Source organism: Gallinula chloropus (genome assembly GCF_964237585.1).
Source record: "Gallinula chloropus genome assembly, chromosome: 13".
Classification (NCBI taxonomy): domain Eukaryota; kingdom Metazoa; phylum Chordata; class Aves; order Gruiformes; family Rallidae; genus Gallinula; species Gallinula chloropus.
The window spans coordinates 3,228,246-3,247,170 of NC_140098.1; the positions used below are offsets into that span (position 1 = coordinate 3,228,246).

The 18,925-nt window shown below is 43.3% G+C and overlaps 1 protein-coding gene across 1 annotated transcript; it reads left to right on the top strand.

Annotated features, from left to right (window-relative positions):
* Positions 1-2,187: 2,187 nt before the first annotated feature.
* On the top strand, positions 2,188-6,544 carry PDP2 (pyruvate dehydrogenase phosphatase catalytic subunit 2). The gene is made up of 3 exons (XM_084270221.1): positions 2,188-2,201; positions 2,821-2,875; positions 4,435-6,544. The coding sequence occupies exon 3, from the start codon at positions 4,494-4,496 to the stop codon at positions 6,093-6,095; it is 1,602 nt and encodes a 533-aa protein (XP_084126347.1). The 5' UTR covers positions 2,188-2,201; positions 2,821-2,875; positions 4,435-4,493; the 3' UTR covers positions 6,096-6,544.
* Positions 6,545-18,925: the final 12,381 nt, after the last annotated feature.

Consider the following 18,925-nt stretch of genomic DNA (forward strand, 5'->3'; position numbering starts at 1 on the left):
ACAGGAAACTCAGAGAGCAGCCAAGCTACTTTTCAGGCTGCTGTATGAGGTTTTATCATTGTTGTAAATGGTACAAAAGATGGAAAAAATGATAGGTCAGAATGGAGAGTCCCTTGAGACCCAGAAACTCCTGCTGATATACCCTGACAGTGGAGCAAAGCAGAGAGAGGTAGGTGAGGCCACCTCTTCCAGTTCAGCAGATTTGTCAGACAAAATAATTGTGTCAAATTTAAGATAATTGTTTTCATTTGTACTAATATACTGAAATTCTAGTTTTTTCTTGGTTTGGACTCCCATTTGACATGAAACAATGTTTCATTTTGTTATTAAAACCAAGAAACAATGAAAGCTCACACTCACAAAGATGATGGCACATCCTTCCACTTGAAATAATCTGGGAACACATTTATCTCATCTAGGATACCTGCAACACATTATTTAAATGGAAAATGCTTCAATACAAGAAGCCAGAAGAATAATAAAAAATGCAGTGGTAATACCAAAGCCCCTTATGACTCGTGAGCCTCTGTTTCTGTAAAGTCACTATTACAGGTTAAAGCAAGGACTACTTAGTAACCAATCCAAAATACACATTACCTACTGATTAACCACCCTGCACTTTGGGCCCATTCCTTGTCTTGCTACACAGTATAAAACCACTCAGTGGAAATTTTAACCAAGACAAGCAGACCCATGGACCTAACAAAAAAAAATGGGGGGGCAGCAAAAGGAGCATTTCTGTTCTCAGTAATTTAGGTGTCCAAGCGTTTTCAGAAGGGCTTTGCAACTTTGAGCCTCATTAGCTGGAGGCCTCAGCACTGAAGAGCTTGAAATTGTACTTAAAAGTCCCAAACCAACCACCCGAAAATCCTGAGGACGCTCATTCAGAATAACGTTTTGTGACGGTATTAATGGAGGAAAAAACCCTTTGCCGGTGCTGGGTATGGGGGGTTTAAGTTTTATTTTATTTTCCTGATTGCTTTTATCCCTCGGGTTATTACTCCTGCTTAAAAATGCGCAGGGAGGCGAGGAGCAGAAGGTCGCGGCTGCCTGACCCTCCCTCAGCAGCTCACCAGAGCTGTGAGGCAGCCAAGGACACGGCTCTATTGACCCAGCGCGGGGCAGCTGAGGTGACGGGAGGCTCCGGGGCCCCGCCCCCGGCATCTCTCCTCACCCTGGGCCTGGCGGCAGCTCCGGAGCGAGCTTTCCCTCGCCTCTCCGCAGCTGTACCCGAGCCTCCCGGCGGAGGGGCTTAGGCGGGCACAGGCAGGCGCTGAGGAGAACATGGCGGAGAGGCGGGAGGGAGGCCGGGCTCGGCTCCATGCGCTTCGTCTGCCCGGCCGCGTCTTGACAGGAACCCTCGCACCGCCCCCGGCCTGGCAGTTACTCGGGGCGGGGCTCCGAGGGCGGCTCTGGCGTCAGAGGCGCGGGTTGGGTCTCGGGGTTGTCAGTCAGCGCCCCCCGCCCGCGCTGCGCCGGCGAGCCCGGAACCTGCAGGCGGCGGCGGTGGTCGCGTGGCGGCCGCGGCCCGTGGGTGCGGTTCGGGGTGGAACGCGGAGGCAGCCGCCTGCGCGGGAAGAAAGCGCCGCCGCCCGAGGGGCGCGTCGGCCGCCTGCGGGTGAGTCGCGCAGGGGAGCGCCGCCGGGGGCTCGTCTGGGCGGTGGCCGCCGGCCCTTCCGCCGTGGTGCCGGCCGGGCCGGGCAGGGGGCGGTGCCGCGGGGCGGCGGCGGGAGTGGTGCCGGGCTTGACTCGACGAGCCCTCTTGGCAGAGGGAGGACGGAGCCGTGGGGGCGGGAAGGTCGTGAGGCGGCTCTGTGAGGAAAGGCCTGGGGGGCTGCGTGAGGGGTCGCTGCGGGGTAAGGGCTGCGTGTGTGGCGGGGCGTGAGGGGCCAGCGAGGGGCCCTGCGGGGTAGGGGCTGGGCAGCTCGCGGGGGAGGCGGTGGGGTAGGGGTTAGTCTGCGTGGGACGGGCTTGGGTGTGTGGGGCGGGAGCGGCGGGAGCATGCGTGAGGGGAGCGCGGGGCGAGGCGGCAGGGCGCGGTGGGTGGATGGATGGATGGGTGGATGTGTGCCCTTTCGTTGTACAAAGCAGGTGTTCCTCGGTGCCCCCGTGCGTGCTCTGCCTCGCCCGCGGGCCGCCTCGCGTCTCGCCCATTGCGCGAATCCACCTGAGGAGGAAGCGCTGCGTTCGGTGCTGGAGCGGTAGGTGTGCCACGCGGGGAGTGTCGGGCTTATGTAATTGGCTCTTACATAATGGGCTTTGGGATATTGCTTTTATTAGCACTGCCACCGTGTTTTAGTGTGACCCGGGCTGGAGTGGGTGATGCCTGTGGGTGGGTGTCCTGGGCAGAAGCAGCGGACTCTGCGCACCGTGACTGGGCAGGAGCCCGAGGATGGATGTGAATGCTCAGGGGCAGTGAGTAGGGAGCTTCAGCAGTGTGCTCCAGGGCTGATCTGTGCTACCTGACCTTAGGCAAACACAGGTCTAAACGGTATTGGGCAACTCTGCTGTTACGCTGGAAAACACCAGTTCGCTGCTGTGTCTGTTGGCCAGCTGAGGCCAGCAGGCCAGGCCTGTGTGAAACACTGCTCCTGTCTTCTTTTAGTCAAGAAAATGAAAGTTGTCATTGTTTCAATCTCATGTGGCTCAGAGGGATGGGAGGAGAAAGAAATAAAACCAGGATGGGGAGTGGCCTGGGAAAGGTTGGCAAACACAAATGCTTGTCTTGTACTGCTGGTGCTTTAGGGTTTAGCTGATGCTAGAATTAGTAGTGTCAGACGTTTTCCTGTTAGCTTTACTTTGGTTGTGTTCTCCCTGCAGTACAACAAAAGCTGTTGGTTGTGTTGGGAGATGCTGGTGTCCCAGGTGGCTGCAGGTAAGCCTCAATCAATGAACTGGCATTGTCTTGTCCATCTGTTCTCCAGACATCGCCAGTAAAATAACCCTCTGCCCTTGTTATCAAAGAGTCCCTGGAATTACAACGGTGTTGTCCTTGTTAGTGAGGGTTTGTCTGCTCTTTTCTGTTTTTGAGAATGGCTGGTACTCTTCAGAAATGTTTTGTGACACTGTTGCTTTTGTTTTCCAAACAGGATTTCAGTGAAGTCCTTGGGTTGTATCAGTTGGCCTTTTGTTAGGATAGTTGAAGTTTGTTTTCAGTTTCTGATGATTTCTTAAAACAATCGTTATGCAACTAGCCAGGCTGGCTTGTTGTTAATTCTCATTAAGTGCCCTGCTAAGAAAACAGTATGGCAGTACTATGTAACATTGCTGTTCTGAGACCTAGAGCACACAGTGCTACAGGCCATTTGAAAGTGGCTCAGAGTTCAAAACCTATTTTTCTAACTGGCTGCTAACATGATCTTTTGGGAGTAATTGTACTTGAAGTGCCACTATACAGTTAGCTTTTAAACTCACTGGGCAAAACTCTGTTGTGGAGTATGCATCTGGTTGTACTTAGCAATTTACCACAGTTGCAATAACTTACTCAAAGTACAGACAATGTGATGGACCTCCCCCATGGCAACTGGAGGGCTTCAGCAGTTCAGGTGCTCTAGGTCTTAGTGCTGTTGGCAGTAGAGCTCTTCACAGCTACTTGTTCTAATTGAACCAGCAATGAACAAGCCAAAGTGTAAACCTATGATAGTTGTCCATGTAACTGTGCTATAACTTTTGCTGCATCAAAGTGCACAATGCTGTGATAAATGCAGTAATTAACCAGCAGAGGGATCTGCCTTCGGTTGGTAAAAAATCCTGTCTGTGTGAAAGTTGATTAAGACCTTGAAAGTAAAAAAAAAAAAATTGAGTTTATAAGCTGGAACAGAATTGGAAAGATAGATTAGCTTGCTCTAGATATGAGGATCATGGAAACTCATGTAAAGCATTAATTTGCTACATCTTTTCTTTTTTCTGCATCTTTTTTTCCTGTACAGTTTGATTGCTGATCTTCTCTTGGTTTTGATATTCAGAGTGTAGTAGTGGAGTTGTACTCTAGCAGGCTTTTTTTAAAGCAGCTATGTGTTGGTTGTTACTTATGTTCATATTTTCTAACTCATTGGATCTGTTTCTTCTGTCTCATGTTTGACGAGGCTTTTCAGTGAAGAGTTTGAGATAAAAATTCCTGTAATCTTGGAATTTCCTCTTAGCCTTGGTGCAGTGACAAGAAATATGTCTGGAAAATAAAGATTAGCTGGGGTTTATTGGTTTGTGTATTTTAAATTTCTTCCTTAGTTAACCAGAGGACAATCATATCCTAGGCTAAATTCACCAAGGTGATAATTAAGTGATGAAAACTGTATCACTTTTGGGATGTCTCTATCTAGAGTGGACCTTTTTAGAAAAAAGTTTAGAATGTTTCTTTGAGCCTTTTGTATTGCTGTATGAAAACCTTATTGTGAAACTTCTCAGTTTTATACCTTTCCTCTTCTTATATTCCAGGCTATAAGGACGTTCTCTGTTACTGAAGGAAGGTGCTCCTATTTGTGGGGTCACTTACAATGTCAAGAACTGTATCATCTTGGATCTTAAACTCAGCAAGAAACAGCGTCATTTTACAAGGAAAAGGACGCCTGTACTCAATCTGTATCCCAAATAAAAACAAGCTAAGATGGAAGCTTGTTCTCTCCAAAACGCCTCTCTACCCTGCTGGGAGCTGCAGCTTAGACCATACTTTCTCCTTAAAGAAAGCATTCCGACACACCTCCACGGAAGAAGAACACTTTTCTTTCCAGCTGTCTCCATCGCAGATCAATGATATACTCAGAGCAGGTGAATTATCCCATAAAATACTGGCGTTGAACAGTAAAGATGCAAGTTCTGTGTTGAGGTTTGAGAGTAACCAGTTGGCATCCAACACCCCTATTGAAGACCGCAGAAGTGCAGCCACTTGCTTGCAGACCAGAGGGATGATGTTTGGAGTCTTCGATGGGCACGCAGGTTCTGCCTGCGCCCAGGCAGTGAGTGAGAGGCTGCTTCATTACATAGCGGTTTCCCTCATGTCTCGGCAGACCTTGGAAGAGATCGAGCTTGCTGTGGAGTGCATGAAACCAGCTCTGCCTATTCTGCAGTGGCACAAGCATCCAAACGATGTCGAGTATCGCGAAATAACTTCACAATATTTTGAAAACCTTCGGGTTTATTGGCAGCACTTACTGGACCTAGACAGTGAGCCAGGATTTAGTTTAGAAGAAGCCATGATATGTGCTTTCAAGAGGTTGGACTCGGACATATCGCTGGAAGTTCAGGCTCCCCAGGAAAATGAATTGATGAGAAACATTGCTCTTCAAGTAGCTTTTTCTGGTGCAACAGCTTGTGTCGCTCACGTTGACGGTGTTCACTTACATGTTGCGAATACTGGTGATTGCAGAGCAGTTTTAGGGGTTCAGGAAGAAGATGGAACGTGGTCTACTCTCCCTCTAACCCGAGATCACAATGCCTTTGATGAATTTGAAATTAGAAGGTTAAAGAGAGAGCATCCTAGATCTGAGGAGAAAACCCTGTTTGTGAACGACAGATTACTGGGAATTCTCATGCCTTCCAGAGCTTTTGGAGATGTGCAATTAAAATGGAGTAAAGAATTGCAACACAGTGTTCTTGAGAACAGCTGTGATGTTGAGGCTTTAAATATTTATCAGTATGTTCCTCCAAACTACCACACCCCCCCTTATTTAACTGCAGAGCCTGAAGTCACATACCACAAATTAAGAAGCAAGGATAAGTTTCTAGTTATTGCTTCAGATGGACTATGGGAGATGTTAAGTAATGAGAAAGTTGTAAAGCTTGTTGCTGGACACCTCACAGAGCTGAATATGCAGAAACCACAACTGGCTTTTGAGAAACCAGTTAACTTGGGTTACATGCACAGCTTGTTGCTTCAGAGGAAAAACAGAGGTATCGCCTCGCTTGACCAGAACATAGCTACTCATTTGATAAGGCATGCGATTGGGAGCAACGAGTATGGGGAGGTGGACCAAGAGAAACTTGCTGCAATGCTGACACTGCCCGAAGACCTTGCGAGAATGTACAGAGATGATATCACAGTGACTGTGGTGTATTTCAATTCGGAAACAATTGAAAGTTACTACAGAAACAATGCATAGAGTCTGGCACTGCTGCTGTTCTATATCACTAGCCAACTTTGGTACTGAAGCTATTACTGTTCTCTGATAGTAAAGCTGTTACCAGTGTTATGGTCTGGAAGATCCTAAATCTTTTGGTTACTTGCTAGTCTTGAAATTCACCAAACTCACTTCTAGAAAGTTCAAGTTCCCTGGTTTTCCAAGTCTGTACATGCTGAAGAAAAATGTTTTGATAAAAGATCACTGAAATGTAACTGAATTTAAGATTGACCTAGTTCTGATTCCAGGGGACCCACCAGTAAAACTTCCCCAAATGAACAAATGAGACAAATTTCACTGACTGGTACAATTTAATAGAGACTGATAATACTTGTAGCTGCCTAGAGTGTAAGAAAGGCTCCTCTCTTGTGGAAAATGACTAGCATCCTGCTGAAGCACTGTAACTGAATTAAATAAACAAACTACTAAACCTTTATTTGATGTAACAGTGTCAGATACTTTAATGAATAGGTGAAGTCAAAGAAGGCTGTTCAAAGAGCCCTGGGATTGTCAGACTTTTTTTTCCCTTTGCTTTTTTAAAGCTAGGAAACAATCATATTTTCTTCCACAGTGATTTTGAAGTGTGAGTGCATATTCTCTAAACTCTGTGTGTGGACTCGTGACAGCTAAGCTCAAACACACGAGGGACTTCCTGACTTTCTATTCAGGAATTAACTGTACTTGACTTAAGCATTTTAGTATCCAACTTGATTAAAGAATGTACCGTTTTATTAACTGTTGAGCTGTAAAGTACTGCACGTCAAATCCTCCATCTGTACCTTAAATGAAGTTTGACAGATCCAGAAGTTCAAATATTCTCTGTCTTCAGATTTAACTTGGAGAGACACAATACTGTTGATATTTTACCAAAATATGTTTAATATTGATTTTATTCCTGCCTTTGAACATAAGCTTTTCCTTATAGGTGCAGAGTTATTTAATTAATGTCTGTTTTAATCTCTGAACCTATATTCTGTGCGTTTTACGGTGGTTTTATACCGTGCTTTCTAGAGAACTAAGCTTGCAAATTAACTGTTGGGGTTTTTTTATATTTCCATATGGCATTCTCTAGTGACTCTTTTCCTTGTTTGTGCACAGCAGTAACTGTTGCCTGCACAAATGTGCCTACTGGGAATATAGGACTGTTTGCTACTGTTTCCACTGAGTAAGAGCTCATGTGGGTGCAGCAGAGCAGATACAAATACTGCTTTTTTTTTTCTCCCCTGAGTTTCACTTAAGTGTTTTCCTTCTGCAGTTCACCAGATGAAAAAGTACTTAGGTTTTTCTCAAGATCTTAAGTAGGTAAAATCTTGGCCCGTAAGCTGGTAGCAGCTGTGGATCTGTGGCTTTTTGTGAACTCATCCTCTAGATAAAAACTTCTCAGTGCTTTCCAGGCATTTAAAGAATTTGTTTTAAAGATTGATTAGAAGGTAATTTAAGCAGTTTAAAAAATACTAATGATTTTGACTCTTCAGGAGTGACCTATAATTCAGTGCTACAGCTGCAGTCACTGGTTGCATCCTTAGAAAAATCTCTGTTCTGGAAAGCCAGTTTACTCAAGGGCTTTTTCATTTAGTACATGCTGGCTTATCTACAGCAATTCAGTCTGGAGGCAGGTAGCCCTGTTGGTCAGATAAAATGAGTTGGCCTCTTCTCTTAGATATTAAGAAGACAGGGTTGGCTCAAGAAACCTGACACTTAAACCTTGGTGACAGGGACTGCAAGAAGACTTCAGGTACGTGCAAGGTGTTACAGAGGTTGCTGAAATTCACTTTAAAGTGTGCCCTCATCTTTGAGGCTGGGACTGTGGAGACTGAGCTTTCATCTGCCAGAGAAGGGCAAGCAGCAAAGGTCAGGCCCAGTTTTAACTGGTTAACTGTGGAAGGGGTCTGTCTATGAGGCTACCAAGTGAGGAGAGGAGAGTTCTTTCACAATATCCCTGAACCCATTTGGCTTGGAGTGGGCTGTTTCCATTTACTGCTCCGAATACTTTTGTGTGGCTAGTTACATGATTCATTGCTTACTATTTAGACAGAAAGCTGGAAAAGAAGGCATTTCTAGGCTACCTCTCAATAGAGAAATGACCTGTTGTGTAGCTAGAGGAACACAGGGGCTAAAACACATAGAGCTGATAGGAAGTGATGCATTTTTTTATGAAGGTATTCAGGAAAACTTCTGATGTAGAGCAAACCTGCCACTGCAAAAGTAACATAGCAAACCAGCTAGTTGTGAAATAAAAATAACCTGGTTTGGTTTTTCTACCACCCAGTGGTGAAATCTTAAGTTGTCTTTTGAAAGAGTCATTGTGGCATTGTCATCTAAATTGTTACTCCTAGATCTGTTATTGCATGTGGGTTGTTGTAACTGGGAATTGATAATGATTGTTTTGGGGAACGTGTTTGACAGCAAGTAAAAGTACTATTTCTAATTTCATGTTAGTTTTGCTCAGTTTAACATGCAGTGCTATAATTATCTGACAGTGGGAAAGGATAATGTTAAACTAGTTAGAGGTTGGTTTGGGTTTTTTAATGCAAATCATGGACCTAACTGCACGCTGCCTGGAATTCACTGCACACCAATGGAGGTGACCTTCCAAAACCTGTGGTAAGGAAAAGAATGTTTCTACCTGTCTGAATTGGATCATAGACATTTTCCTCTCTAATTGTGAACACAGCTAATAGGCACTCATGATATTAATATTTTGAGACTTAGAGAATCAACTTCTAAATGAGCAAACTGAATTCTATCAAATCTCCACACCACAGAGCTTACAGCAGCAAATTAGGTCCTGCAGGCACTGTGATGTGGAGATTTCATAGCACGTTTAGATGCAAGTGCTGTAACGTTGAACAGACACCTTTGCAGACAGTCTGCTTGGTTTAGCTTAGATAGTTCTGCTGGACATTTGTTTTCTTTATTTCCATAGCAGCCCAGGGAAGCAACAGTAAAAAAATCACTCAAGTTCTGTCTCTCAAAAAAAAAATATGCAAAACCCCTCTACAAATACAACATCCCTAGAAGGAAGCATTGCTACAACCCTTGAATTACAACAGACCAGGAGCAAGACAAATGATGCTGTTCTCAATCTTTGCAGCTCATATTTCCATGAATTCCAAGTGTTTGTCTCTTTGGGGTGGTGAAGAGAAAAGAAAGTCATTTGGGATCTGTCTCTTTGAGGGAGATGATTTTTTGTGGTATTTTAGTTGAACAGAGATTCTCTGACTCTACAACCTATTGGCCTGCACTACAGTGCCATGCCAACAAGTGGTGGGGAATCTACTTTGAGCCTGAACCACAGTTTGGCTGAAGATCTTTAACAATTTGAAAGAAAAGAAGATGAATGACAGCCAAGCAGCTGTGGAAGGGAAACTGAGTTATGGTTTCTAGTTGGGTTAAGCAACTTAAGTAGGTGCATTTCATTTCTTAAAGATGAAAAAAATCTTTTTTTTTGTTCTTTGTTTGCCTTCTGGCAAGGTTTTTTGAGTTAGTGACTGCAGAGATGAAAATATGGTCAATGAACAGAGCTTAAAAGGGTACTGGAACCCTAGTCAGCAGCTAAGTGGGTCATAAAGCATACTTCTCATGCTGCCCTGCTGAAAGTTTGGAGCCAACCCTAGAGGGACTTGTTCTTGAGTGGGTTGGTTAGTTTAGACTGTGACTTCATACTTCTCAAATCAGCCAAAAGACGCTCGCTATGGAAATGTTTTTTCCTGGCTGCAGGCTGCTGAAGTGCGTTAGAAGCCAGTGGCTTACAGTCAGCTCAGGGGAGTCCTGAGCTCAAATGTTGGGGCTTTTAACATGCTCTCTTCTGGTTTTGTTCCACGTGCTTCGGTTCGTCTCCCCTGGAATGGCCTTTGTTGCTTCCAGGTGGCTCTTACAGCACTACTGCACGTTCACAGTTCCGTGGTGTTGCTGGATGCATCTTGGATTTCGTGCCTGCAGAACCAAGGGTGGCCAGAAGATGTCATGTGAGGTTTGCAAGAGGAGAGCTGTGTTATCACTTCAGTCTCTTATCATAACATAAATTTCGGGTGCTGTTGAAAAATCGAGGGAGAAAAAAACCCCAAAAGACACCAATTGCAACTTAGGAATTGGGTAATCTGAGCAAGAGTTTGATGAATTCTTTTGCCCAAACCAAGCTTTAATGGCCCAGGTGGTTCAGCTTTGTGGAAAGCAGTCTCCTTGTCCTGGTACTGCTGGGCACAAGAATCACATTATCACAGGGGTTGGAAGGGACCTCAAGAGATCATCGGGTCCAACCCCCCTGCCAAAGCAGCTCCCTAGGACATATCACTCAGACAGGTGTCCAGACGGGTCTTGAATATCTCCAGTGAAGGAGAATCCACCACCTCCCTGGGCAGCCTGTCCCAGGGCTCTGTCACCCTCACTGGGAAAAAGTTCTTCCACATGTTGGTGCAGAACTTCCTGTGCTCCAACTTGCAGCCATTGCCCCTTGTCCTGTCCCCACAGTCACTGAAAAGGGGCTGGCTGATTCCCCCTGCATCCCCTGCTTCAGATAGTTATACACATTAATTAGAACCCCCTTTAGTCTTCTCTTCTCAAGGCTGAACAGCCCCAGCTTATTCAGCCTCTCATCATAGGGGAGATGCTCCAGGCCCTTAATCATCTTCGTAGCCCTTCTCTGGACTCTCTCCAGGAGATCCCTGTCCTTTTTATACCAGGGAGCCCAGAACTGGACACAATACTCCAGGTGGGGCCTGACCAGGGCAGAGTAGAGGGGGAGGATCACCTCCTTTGACCTGCTGGCTGTAGTCCTCCTGATACACCCCAGGATCCCAAGAACATGAAAGTGAAGCCAAGAGGCACCTATCTGAGTTTCGTGAAAACTCTTCAATTGCACAAGAAGAAAAGATTCTTCCTACACTGAGGATATCTTCCAGCTGTTACTCACATGTCTATCTCCTGCTGTGGTGTGGCTCAGAAACTGCCCCATGCTATGCTACTGCTCAGGTTAGTTGATTTTATTTGGACAAATTTCTGGTCTGGAAATTACATTGAAACATTTCTGGGGGAGCTTGCTGCTGTGAGGCAATGGAGATCTGCTCTTCAGTCTAGAAGATCACAGAGGTATCTTGGTTCAACCTCTTTGCCAGTTGGGATTCTTGAGGAAGATGAGGGTTTGACAGAGAAATCAAAGCTTGGTTTATTTAGTGGTGGAGGTTTTTTTGTCCTCCTCCATTTTAAAGTTTGGATTACTTTTGTTGTTTTATTGGTGGGCTTTTTGGGGTGGGTTATTTTTGATGGTTTGGTTTTTTTTTGCTAGGGGGTTCTTTGGTTTATTGGTTGTTTTTTTCTTTGCCTGTAACTGCAGCTCTTCTGGACATAGATCCTTGTACTGGACACAGCTTATCAAAACTCGCGTCTCCTGCATGTTCTTACTCTTGCTCTTTCCACCCCCTCTCTCTTTTCCCCATGCCTTCATGGTGTTCCATTTTCTATTTATTGCTCTGGACAACTCCTTTAAGGAAAAAGGGGCAACATGGCGTGTTTAAGAGCCACGTGAGAAGGGGCATGTGGCTTTCTCCCACACGCAGCAGGTGAGGGAAGGAATTCTGGAGAGTGCCAGGATGTGCTTTCAGACAGCCATGTAGGTAAGTGACCCTGCAGTCCTGTAGAAAAGCCTTTCCAATTGTTTGCTGCTGTTACACCAATGCCGTCTAGCACGGTAAGGAACACGGATCTGGGTGCTGGGTGATACAGAGTAGTTTTGTTGTCCTTTGTTGCCACAGATAGAAGTAATGCATCCTCCCTGGAGATCATCTGTACCTTCTGTTTAAATCCCAGACTTGTGCTGAAGATGCGTTTGGGTCTGTAACCCCTCAGCAGTGACAGGGAACAGGCAGCACTGACAGTGCAGTGGAAGAGTAAAATGATGGGTGGCAGCGGGGCAGAGTAGAGCTGTGGTGTTTGGGTTAGGGTTGATCCTCTACTGACTTGCTCCATACATTGACTTGGGTCAGGTTCTGGTCTCCAACTCATTTGATATATTTACTAATCATATCTTTGTGCTCTATTAAAAGTGCAATCTAGTCGTTTGGCTAGATTATCAGAGAAAACAACTAAACCCATTGGTGTGTTATCAACACTGATCTCCTCCTAAATACCAAACACAGCACTGCACCAGCTACTAGAAAGAAAATGAACTCTATCCTAGCCAAACCCAGAACACTAGGGTTGGAGCTTGTGTTGCATCAACTTATTTTAAAGAAAAGAAAATAGTTCTCTCTTACTGCTTGCAATCATAGGTTAACCAAGTAAAAGCTGTGCATCCAGACCGAATTCTGATGTTGCCACACATTAAGAAACCGACTGTTTGCCAGAGGTTTTCTTTGCTGTGAGATCCACTGTGAACTCCTAAGCCATGTTCACAGGCCCCTTCTCTCATTTCCAGGGCTGTGTTTATGAAGAAGAGAGAATCCTTGTACTTTTAAAACTAGGACAATAGTAGGGAGTGGCTTCTGCAAGGGCTCGGATCCTTTTTCAGAAAACATGCCTAACACTGCTGAGAAGGTTATTTATTTATTTTTACTATGACTTTGTTGCTAGTACACCCTGGGTCTTTGAAATCTTTGGCTACAGTAGAACAGACTGCCACCAGTCAATACTCTGAAAGTTTTTTGGTGATGTTATGCCAAGAGAGTGTAGAACCCTCTGTACAAAATGCAAACCCAGTGTGATGTTGCTGCCCTTTCACAGCTGTATTAGAAAAGGAGGTTTCAATTTCATTTTGACTTCAACTTCTATGTGGTTTTCCAACCACATGACATAAAAGAAGGCATACTCAGTTTTCTTAATTTGCCTTTCTGTAGTGCTAGTTAATTTTTTAAATGTCTGTTGTTTTTTTATTCAGTCAGGCTTTTAGAAGCATTCTAATGTCATTTTCAGTGAATGCTGGTAATCAATATTTCTACCTTACTCACCTGCCAACTCATCTTTTATTCATCCTGCTGATGAAAACAATCTCCCATGGAACTTCTGTTGCTGAAAGAGTTCAAAAACTTTCCAGTTATGGAAGTAATAGATCCTTTTCCAGCTCAGTGTGAGAATTTTCTACTACTTTGTTACACATTTCTAAAGATGTTAGGAATGGTAGAGTTCTGATGTTTAATTAGAGCAACAGAAAGACTACAACGCAGTAAATGCAGCAACAGGTGAACCTGCACTTTATGTTCTTACTGCAAGATGCCAATGTTGTACCAGGATGGAAACTGGCTGTCCTTATGTTGCCTTAAAACTTCAGAGGTGTAGCTGGTGTGGTGTAACTCAAGCCCTTACCTCCCACAGGCTGGCCTCATGGCAGTGGTGTCAAACAGGTGAGAGAAAGGTTCCTTGGGAAGTTTTGTGTCTTGGGAACTGGAGCTGAGAGCAACGAATTGGTGATGTGTATTGATGGCTAAAGAAGTGCCTGCAACACTGACTCTCCTCTTTCCATGTAGGGTGAGAGTGTGCTCATGTGGGAGTTCAGGGAGATGCCATCAAGTGAAATCCAGCTAAGGGATTATTCTCTTTTTCTTTCTTGAGTGGAAATTGCTAATTTCTGCAAGCTCTTGATAGCATGATCTTGACTTAATTGCTGGTACAGCTCTATTAGCAAATTAGCTGTAATCAAACAGCTTCCCTCAAATTGTATTTTGCAAATGTTTTGTAAAACCTGTAAACTGTTGCAGAAACATTTGGATCTAGATAAAAAAGTAACAAAAACACTACACAAATTTGAAACATACACTATATGCGTGTGTATCTAAACCCCATCACTTGGGCTACAGATGAAAAGCAAGAACTGTAGGCAGCTAGTGTCCTAGACAGTCATGAGTACAAGGAGCTTGTGACTTTAAATATATTTTTGTAGTATGAAAATATGATTTTTGTGTTCTGTAAGAGAAAGGAGAGGTATGAGTGTGCATCCACTTAAGCTTTTGTTTTATCTAAAGAGGTTTTCTATACCTGATGAAACCTTCAAAAGCTTTCCCATGAGTTTAGAGGCATGACTGCATGTTTCTGAGCCGCTCCTCAGGGATGTGTTGAAGTCCAGCTCTGATTTTCACAATAGTGTTGAATTAAAACAATGGTGCAGGCATTGCCCCTGCAGTCAGAACTCTTGAGGAACTGGTCAATAGGATCATTATCCTTTGGGCTGTGGCAGTGGATGAAACTGGTAGAGCAGCAAATAAGCAATATCCACCTCTAACAAATGATGGGATTTTTGATTCCCTGGCCTGAAATATAAAATGCACCTTTGTGCTATCCCTTGAGAACACGTGAGATTTCAGTACTGTACCAACCTGGGACTTGTTCCAGAGCCAACTGACCTCTCCTTGGACCACTTGGAAGGGGCAAGACTGTGGAGCTCTGACATGTACCTTCTGGCTGTGAGAGATGCAGATTTAGATGTGCAATACCCACGCCTGATGATTATCAGTCCCTATTTTGGCTATTGCCTGATAGAGTGTATTTTTGTTTATTGCTGACCAGCTTTTGAACTTTGTTCTGTTTTAGTAGCAGAAAGTTTAGATCAAGAACCTATTAAAAACCTATTCAAGTCCAAAGTTCTATTCACGCTTGCTCTCCAAGCAAGAGATATTTCCATTGTTCATTATTATGTGCCATTTCCATTTCAACCCTCAACTCATAAATCATAAATGAGCTTGAAGTATTTGTTTCCCTCTTTCAGCACTACCTTTAGCTAATATTTGCTGACATGGCTCATTATAGCTTATTTTTGAGTATAGTCAGACCCTGTTTTCTTAACAGATGAATTCATTGTTGGAAAGGAGTCTATAAATAGAATTTAGGGGCCACCAAAATAAGAAATTCTAGCTTGTTAAGATCTCAGCTGGAGTGATGTGATCTGTTATACAGAAGTTTTGAGATGATGAAATGAAAGCAAAGACTGAGCTGATTGGTTCTAAACGTTTAAAATACGAATGGGCTATTTTTGTATTGCTAAGGGTGATAGAAACCATCTGGGAAAGAGATTCAAGGCAGTTTATATTGGGAGGACAGAAAAGAGAAAAATAGGGTAGTTGTTGTTAAGGAGAAAATAGGAAGTGTATACAGTGAGATAAACAAATGATCTCTGGATATTGTGAACTACCTTCAGGTGAGGCTTGGATAAAATTAAAATCCTCTCACCTCTGCCCATCTTCCTTAGATGTAGGAGGCAGAGAGGTCTCCCCTATCAACATTTGGTGCTAAAGTGGTGGAGTTAATTTCTGGACATGAGAGTTTATTTCAGCATCTCAAGTAGGATTGCTAATGGAAAATGCACAAATCCTCTAAACTATCTAGTCTCATGGAAGACTACAGGCTTTTCAGCCCAGAAATACGTCCTCTGGGGACACTGAATAACAGTGTGCATGTTCTGCTCTGAGTAAGTGTCTGGCACACAAGGCTTTCCAGAAGTTGAAACTTTGGTGTGGGGTCATGGATGAAGACTTTGCCCTAATTCTTCCCTTTACTGATGGGCTTCAAGCATGGTTGGGTACCAAATTATACCAGTTAGTTTTATTATCATTAAATAACATCCTAACTACTGTCTTCCTCTTTCCTTACTGACCAACAAAGCACGCTGTGCAGCAGGGAGACCAGAGACACTGTAAGTGAGGAGAAGCTATAGACTCTTTTTCTAGGATATATATGTACAGGATATATATATTCTTTTCTATTTAAGAATTACATTATCTTGCTGTTTTCTACCATCCTCCTAGAAGATCTTAACTTCAACTTTCTTGCTGCATGCTGAAACCAGCTGGGTCCATCTGTTGTCTGCAGAACCAAGAGTTTATAGGAGAAAGTCACGACAGGATTTTCTTACAGCCTATTTAAAGTGCAATCACTTAAAATATGTAAGGGACCTGTGAGTATGACTGAGATAGAACACATGCAGGCATGAGATGGGAGCTGAGTGGCAGCAGACCATATAGCTTTGGTAACTAAAAAGTCAGGGGAACCCAACTGGTGAGAGCCATTTGTGACTGTTACAGAAATGTGCAGTGCTCTAAAAAGGAATAAAGGGTACAAGAGGAAACTGCTGAGCAGTGAGGAATCATGCTGAGATCAGATCATGAGAAGATAAAATCTGAGGATCCCATTAGTGTGTTGTCTCCCACTGCTAGTTCTCAATTCTGAGCTCAGACTCATCACAAGGTATAGATATGCCCTATGGAAGTTCTGCTTCCTCATGGAATTTCTTTGACATAAGGTATTTTCTTGTTCCTATCCAGAACTGGAAAATTAACCTCATTACACCAAGGATTTGATCTTTTGAGAGGACCATTTAAAGAGAGAACTTTATATTTGAAAAAGTTGTATTGACTACAAATCTACTTTTAAAATAAAGCAACATCTAACATTTGTATCTGAAAGGTTAAGAAGGCACTGCTGTGTTGACAGTACTGCATCAGGAAAAGCAGCAGTGACAATGATGAGGTAGGTGGTTAACTTTCCCAGCTGTTTTCTTGTGTGTCTTTTGAGTGATCAGGGTGATTGCTGGACTTAGGGAAAGAACTGCAAATGTTTTTGTAGATTCACTTACACAAACCTAATGGGAAGGGCATACGAAGTACTTGAGATTACAGATGGGTTTTGTGCTTGTGACTGGACAAGCTGCCCTTTCTCACATAGTGCAGATGACTTTTCTTTTTTTTAAACATGAATTATTGTCTGTCAGAGTGTTCACAGCCTGTGTGGCCCACAGGATTTAGCAGAATGTGGGGTGCTCTCTCATCAGTAATGTCAATATGTGACCAGCCTCAGTGATGCTGTAGAGCATGTGGTGCAACGCAGAGGTAACCGGGGTAACTCCAGAGCTAGAGTAGCAATTGCTGGATTGTGTAAACCTCCTTGCCAAAGGTGTGTTGATTTGCAGAGTGTTCAATGCTTATGAACCCAGGAGGTTAAAAGCAATGTATTGCCTAAATGGTTTTAGGTATATGCACTAGATACTGACTTTGCTGAGACTTGTTCTTATGTGAGCAAAGAATGTATTTGATACAGTGGGAGAAGAAAATCATTAAAATGTTAGCAAGAAATACTAAATTGGGATTATTCAATGTGAAAGCCTTAATGGTGTATCTCATCTCCTTATGTTAGTGAATTAAAATGATACACATCTTTAAAATATACATACTGTGCTCACAGTCGCTCTCTCTAATCAGCTGCCCATTGCCATCACTTCACTCAGTAGCTCTGTGTGTAGATGTTGACCTGCCTCATTAGTCAGCTGCAGACCATACAGCATGTACCCTCTGGCTCCTGCTGCATTTAATTGGATACCGATGGATGAATGAATTGTTTCAGATAAAATAAGAAACTGCTTACAAATGTTGTGTGAAAGGAGGCCCTTTTGCTTTGTGAAAATGCCTTGTTAGCAGGTTTGATGTTGGACAGTCTAGGTGGAAGCACGGTACTCCCAATGTAGTACAAGTAGGACTGTGTCCCTGGGAGCTGGCTGACTTCAAAAGCCTGTATTTCAAAGCTGTTCCAAAGCAACCTGCATGTGCATCAGGCAGATATCAAGGTTGAGTCACCTGAACCAGAACTCTATAGTTTTCTTTTAACCATCTCTGGCCATGCAATTGTTAACACAGACAAGTTAGGGAGCCAATTTTAAGAAGCTGTTATGCTTCATAGTCTTAAGTCTTGTAAAGATGATGATTCAGAGCCTTTATTCATTAATGGGCATCTGATTCATCACTGGTTATAGTGGAAATAGATTTTTATATTGCAGTATAATTGTTCATAGTGCTTTATAAAGATTCTGCAATTATTTCTATTATTGATGACTATCTGGAGGATTTATAGCTTGTCTGTAAAACCTATAACCTGCCAAGCACCAGCATTAGAACAATCTCTATCAAAGGGACATAAAGTGGTCATTTTTAATTCATGAAAAGGTTTTCTCTTTAAAAAAATATTCAAAGCATTCACAGCTTTTTCAGTAGCATATAGAACTCTAATTTTCATTTAAAAGTGATAAATGCAATAGTTTTCTATTGGTTTAGCTAAACTGGAATGTTTCACAGGCACTCATCTCAGTCTTGTGCACCTTGATTTTCACAGGATAAAGATTTGAATCTTTGGAGCTAATCAAGAAAATATTACAGGGAAATAAACTCTGTAATTTATTTTTTCTTTCCTTGGGGAATGAATGAAAAACCTTAATTTTCTATGAAAAGCCAATTCAAAACTTCCATCAGCACTCTTTAAAGTTAAATGCCTTATTCAGGAACAGCTTAGGTGAAAGGAAGTATTAATTTTTAAAGTTTCACTGTCTATAACTTTAGCAGAGAGATTCAGATTGAATTGTGGCAGTGCCACTGGTCTTCAAGTCCTCTTACTCTGTGAAGAAACTTGCTGCTTCCTTCACAGCAGAAACACAGATCATCCCTTACTCGAAGTTTGCTTGTTTCAAACTCCTTTGGGACTGGTCACTAGTTATAGGCTGACTTGTACCAAAAATCGTATGGTGGTGGTGGTGGTGGTGGGGGGGGGTTGTTTTGTAGTGTTCTGGGGTTTTTGTTTGGCTGGGTGGTTTGGTTTGGGGTTTTTCGGTGGTCTAAGTACACGTGTTACAAAATTGCCTGGGAATTCCAGGGGGAGAGCATACAGCTAGGGGAGCTGAAGGGCTGATAGCACCAGTTTGTGAATGTTTCTGGCATCTCAGGATTAAAGAAACTGGCTCATTTTGGGATACTTCATAATAAGAAAAATAATAGTAAAGGCAAATGTGACACATAGTATTTATTATTCCTATGATTCAGTCCAAAATGCTTTGTTTAGCTTTCAGAAAG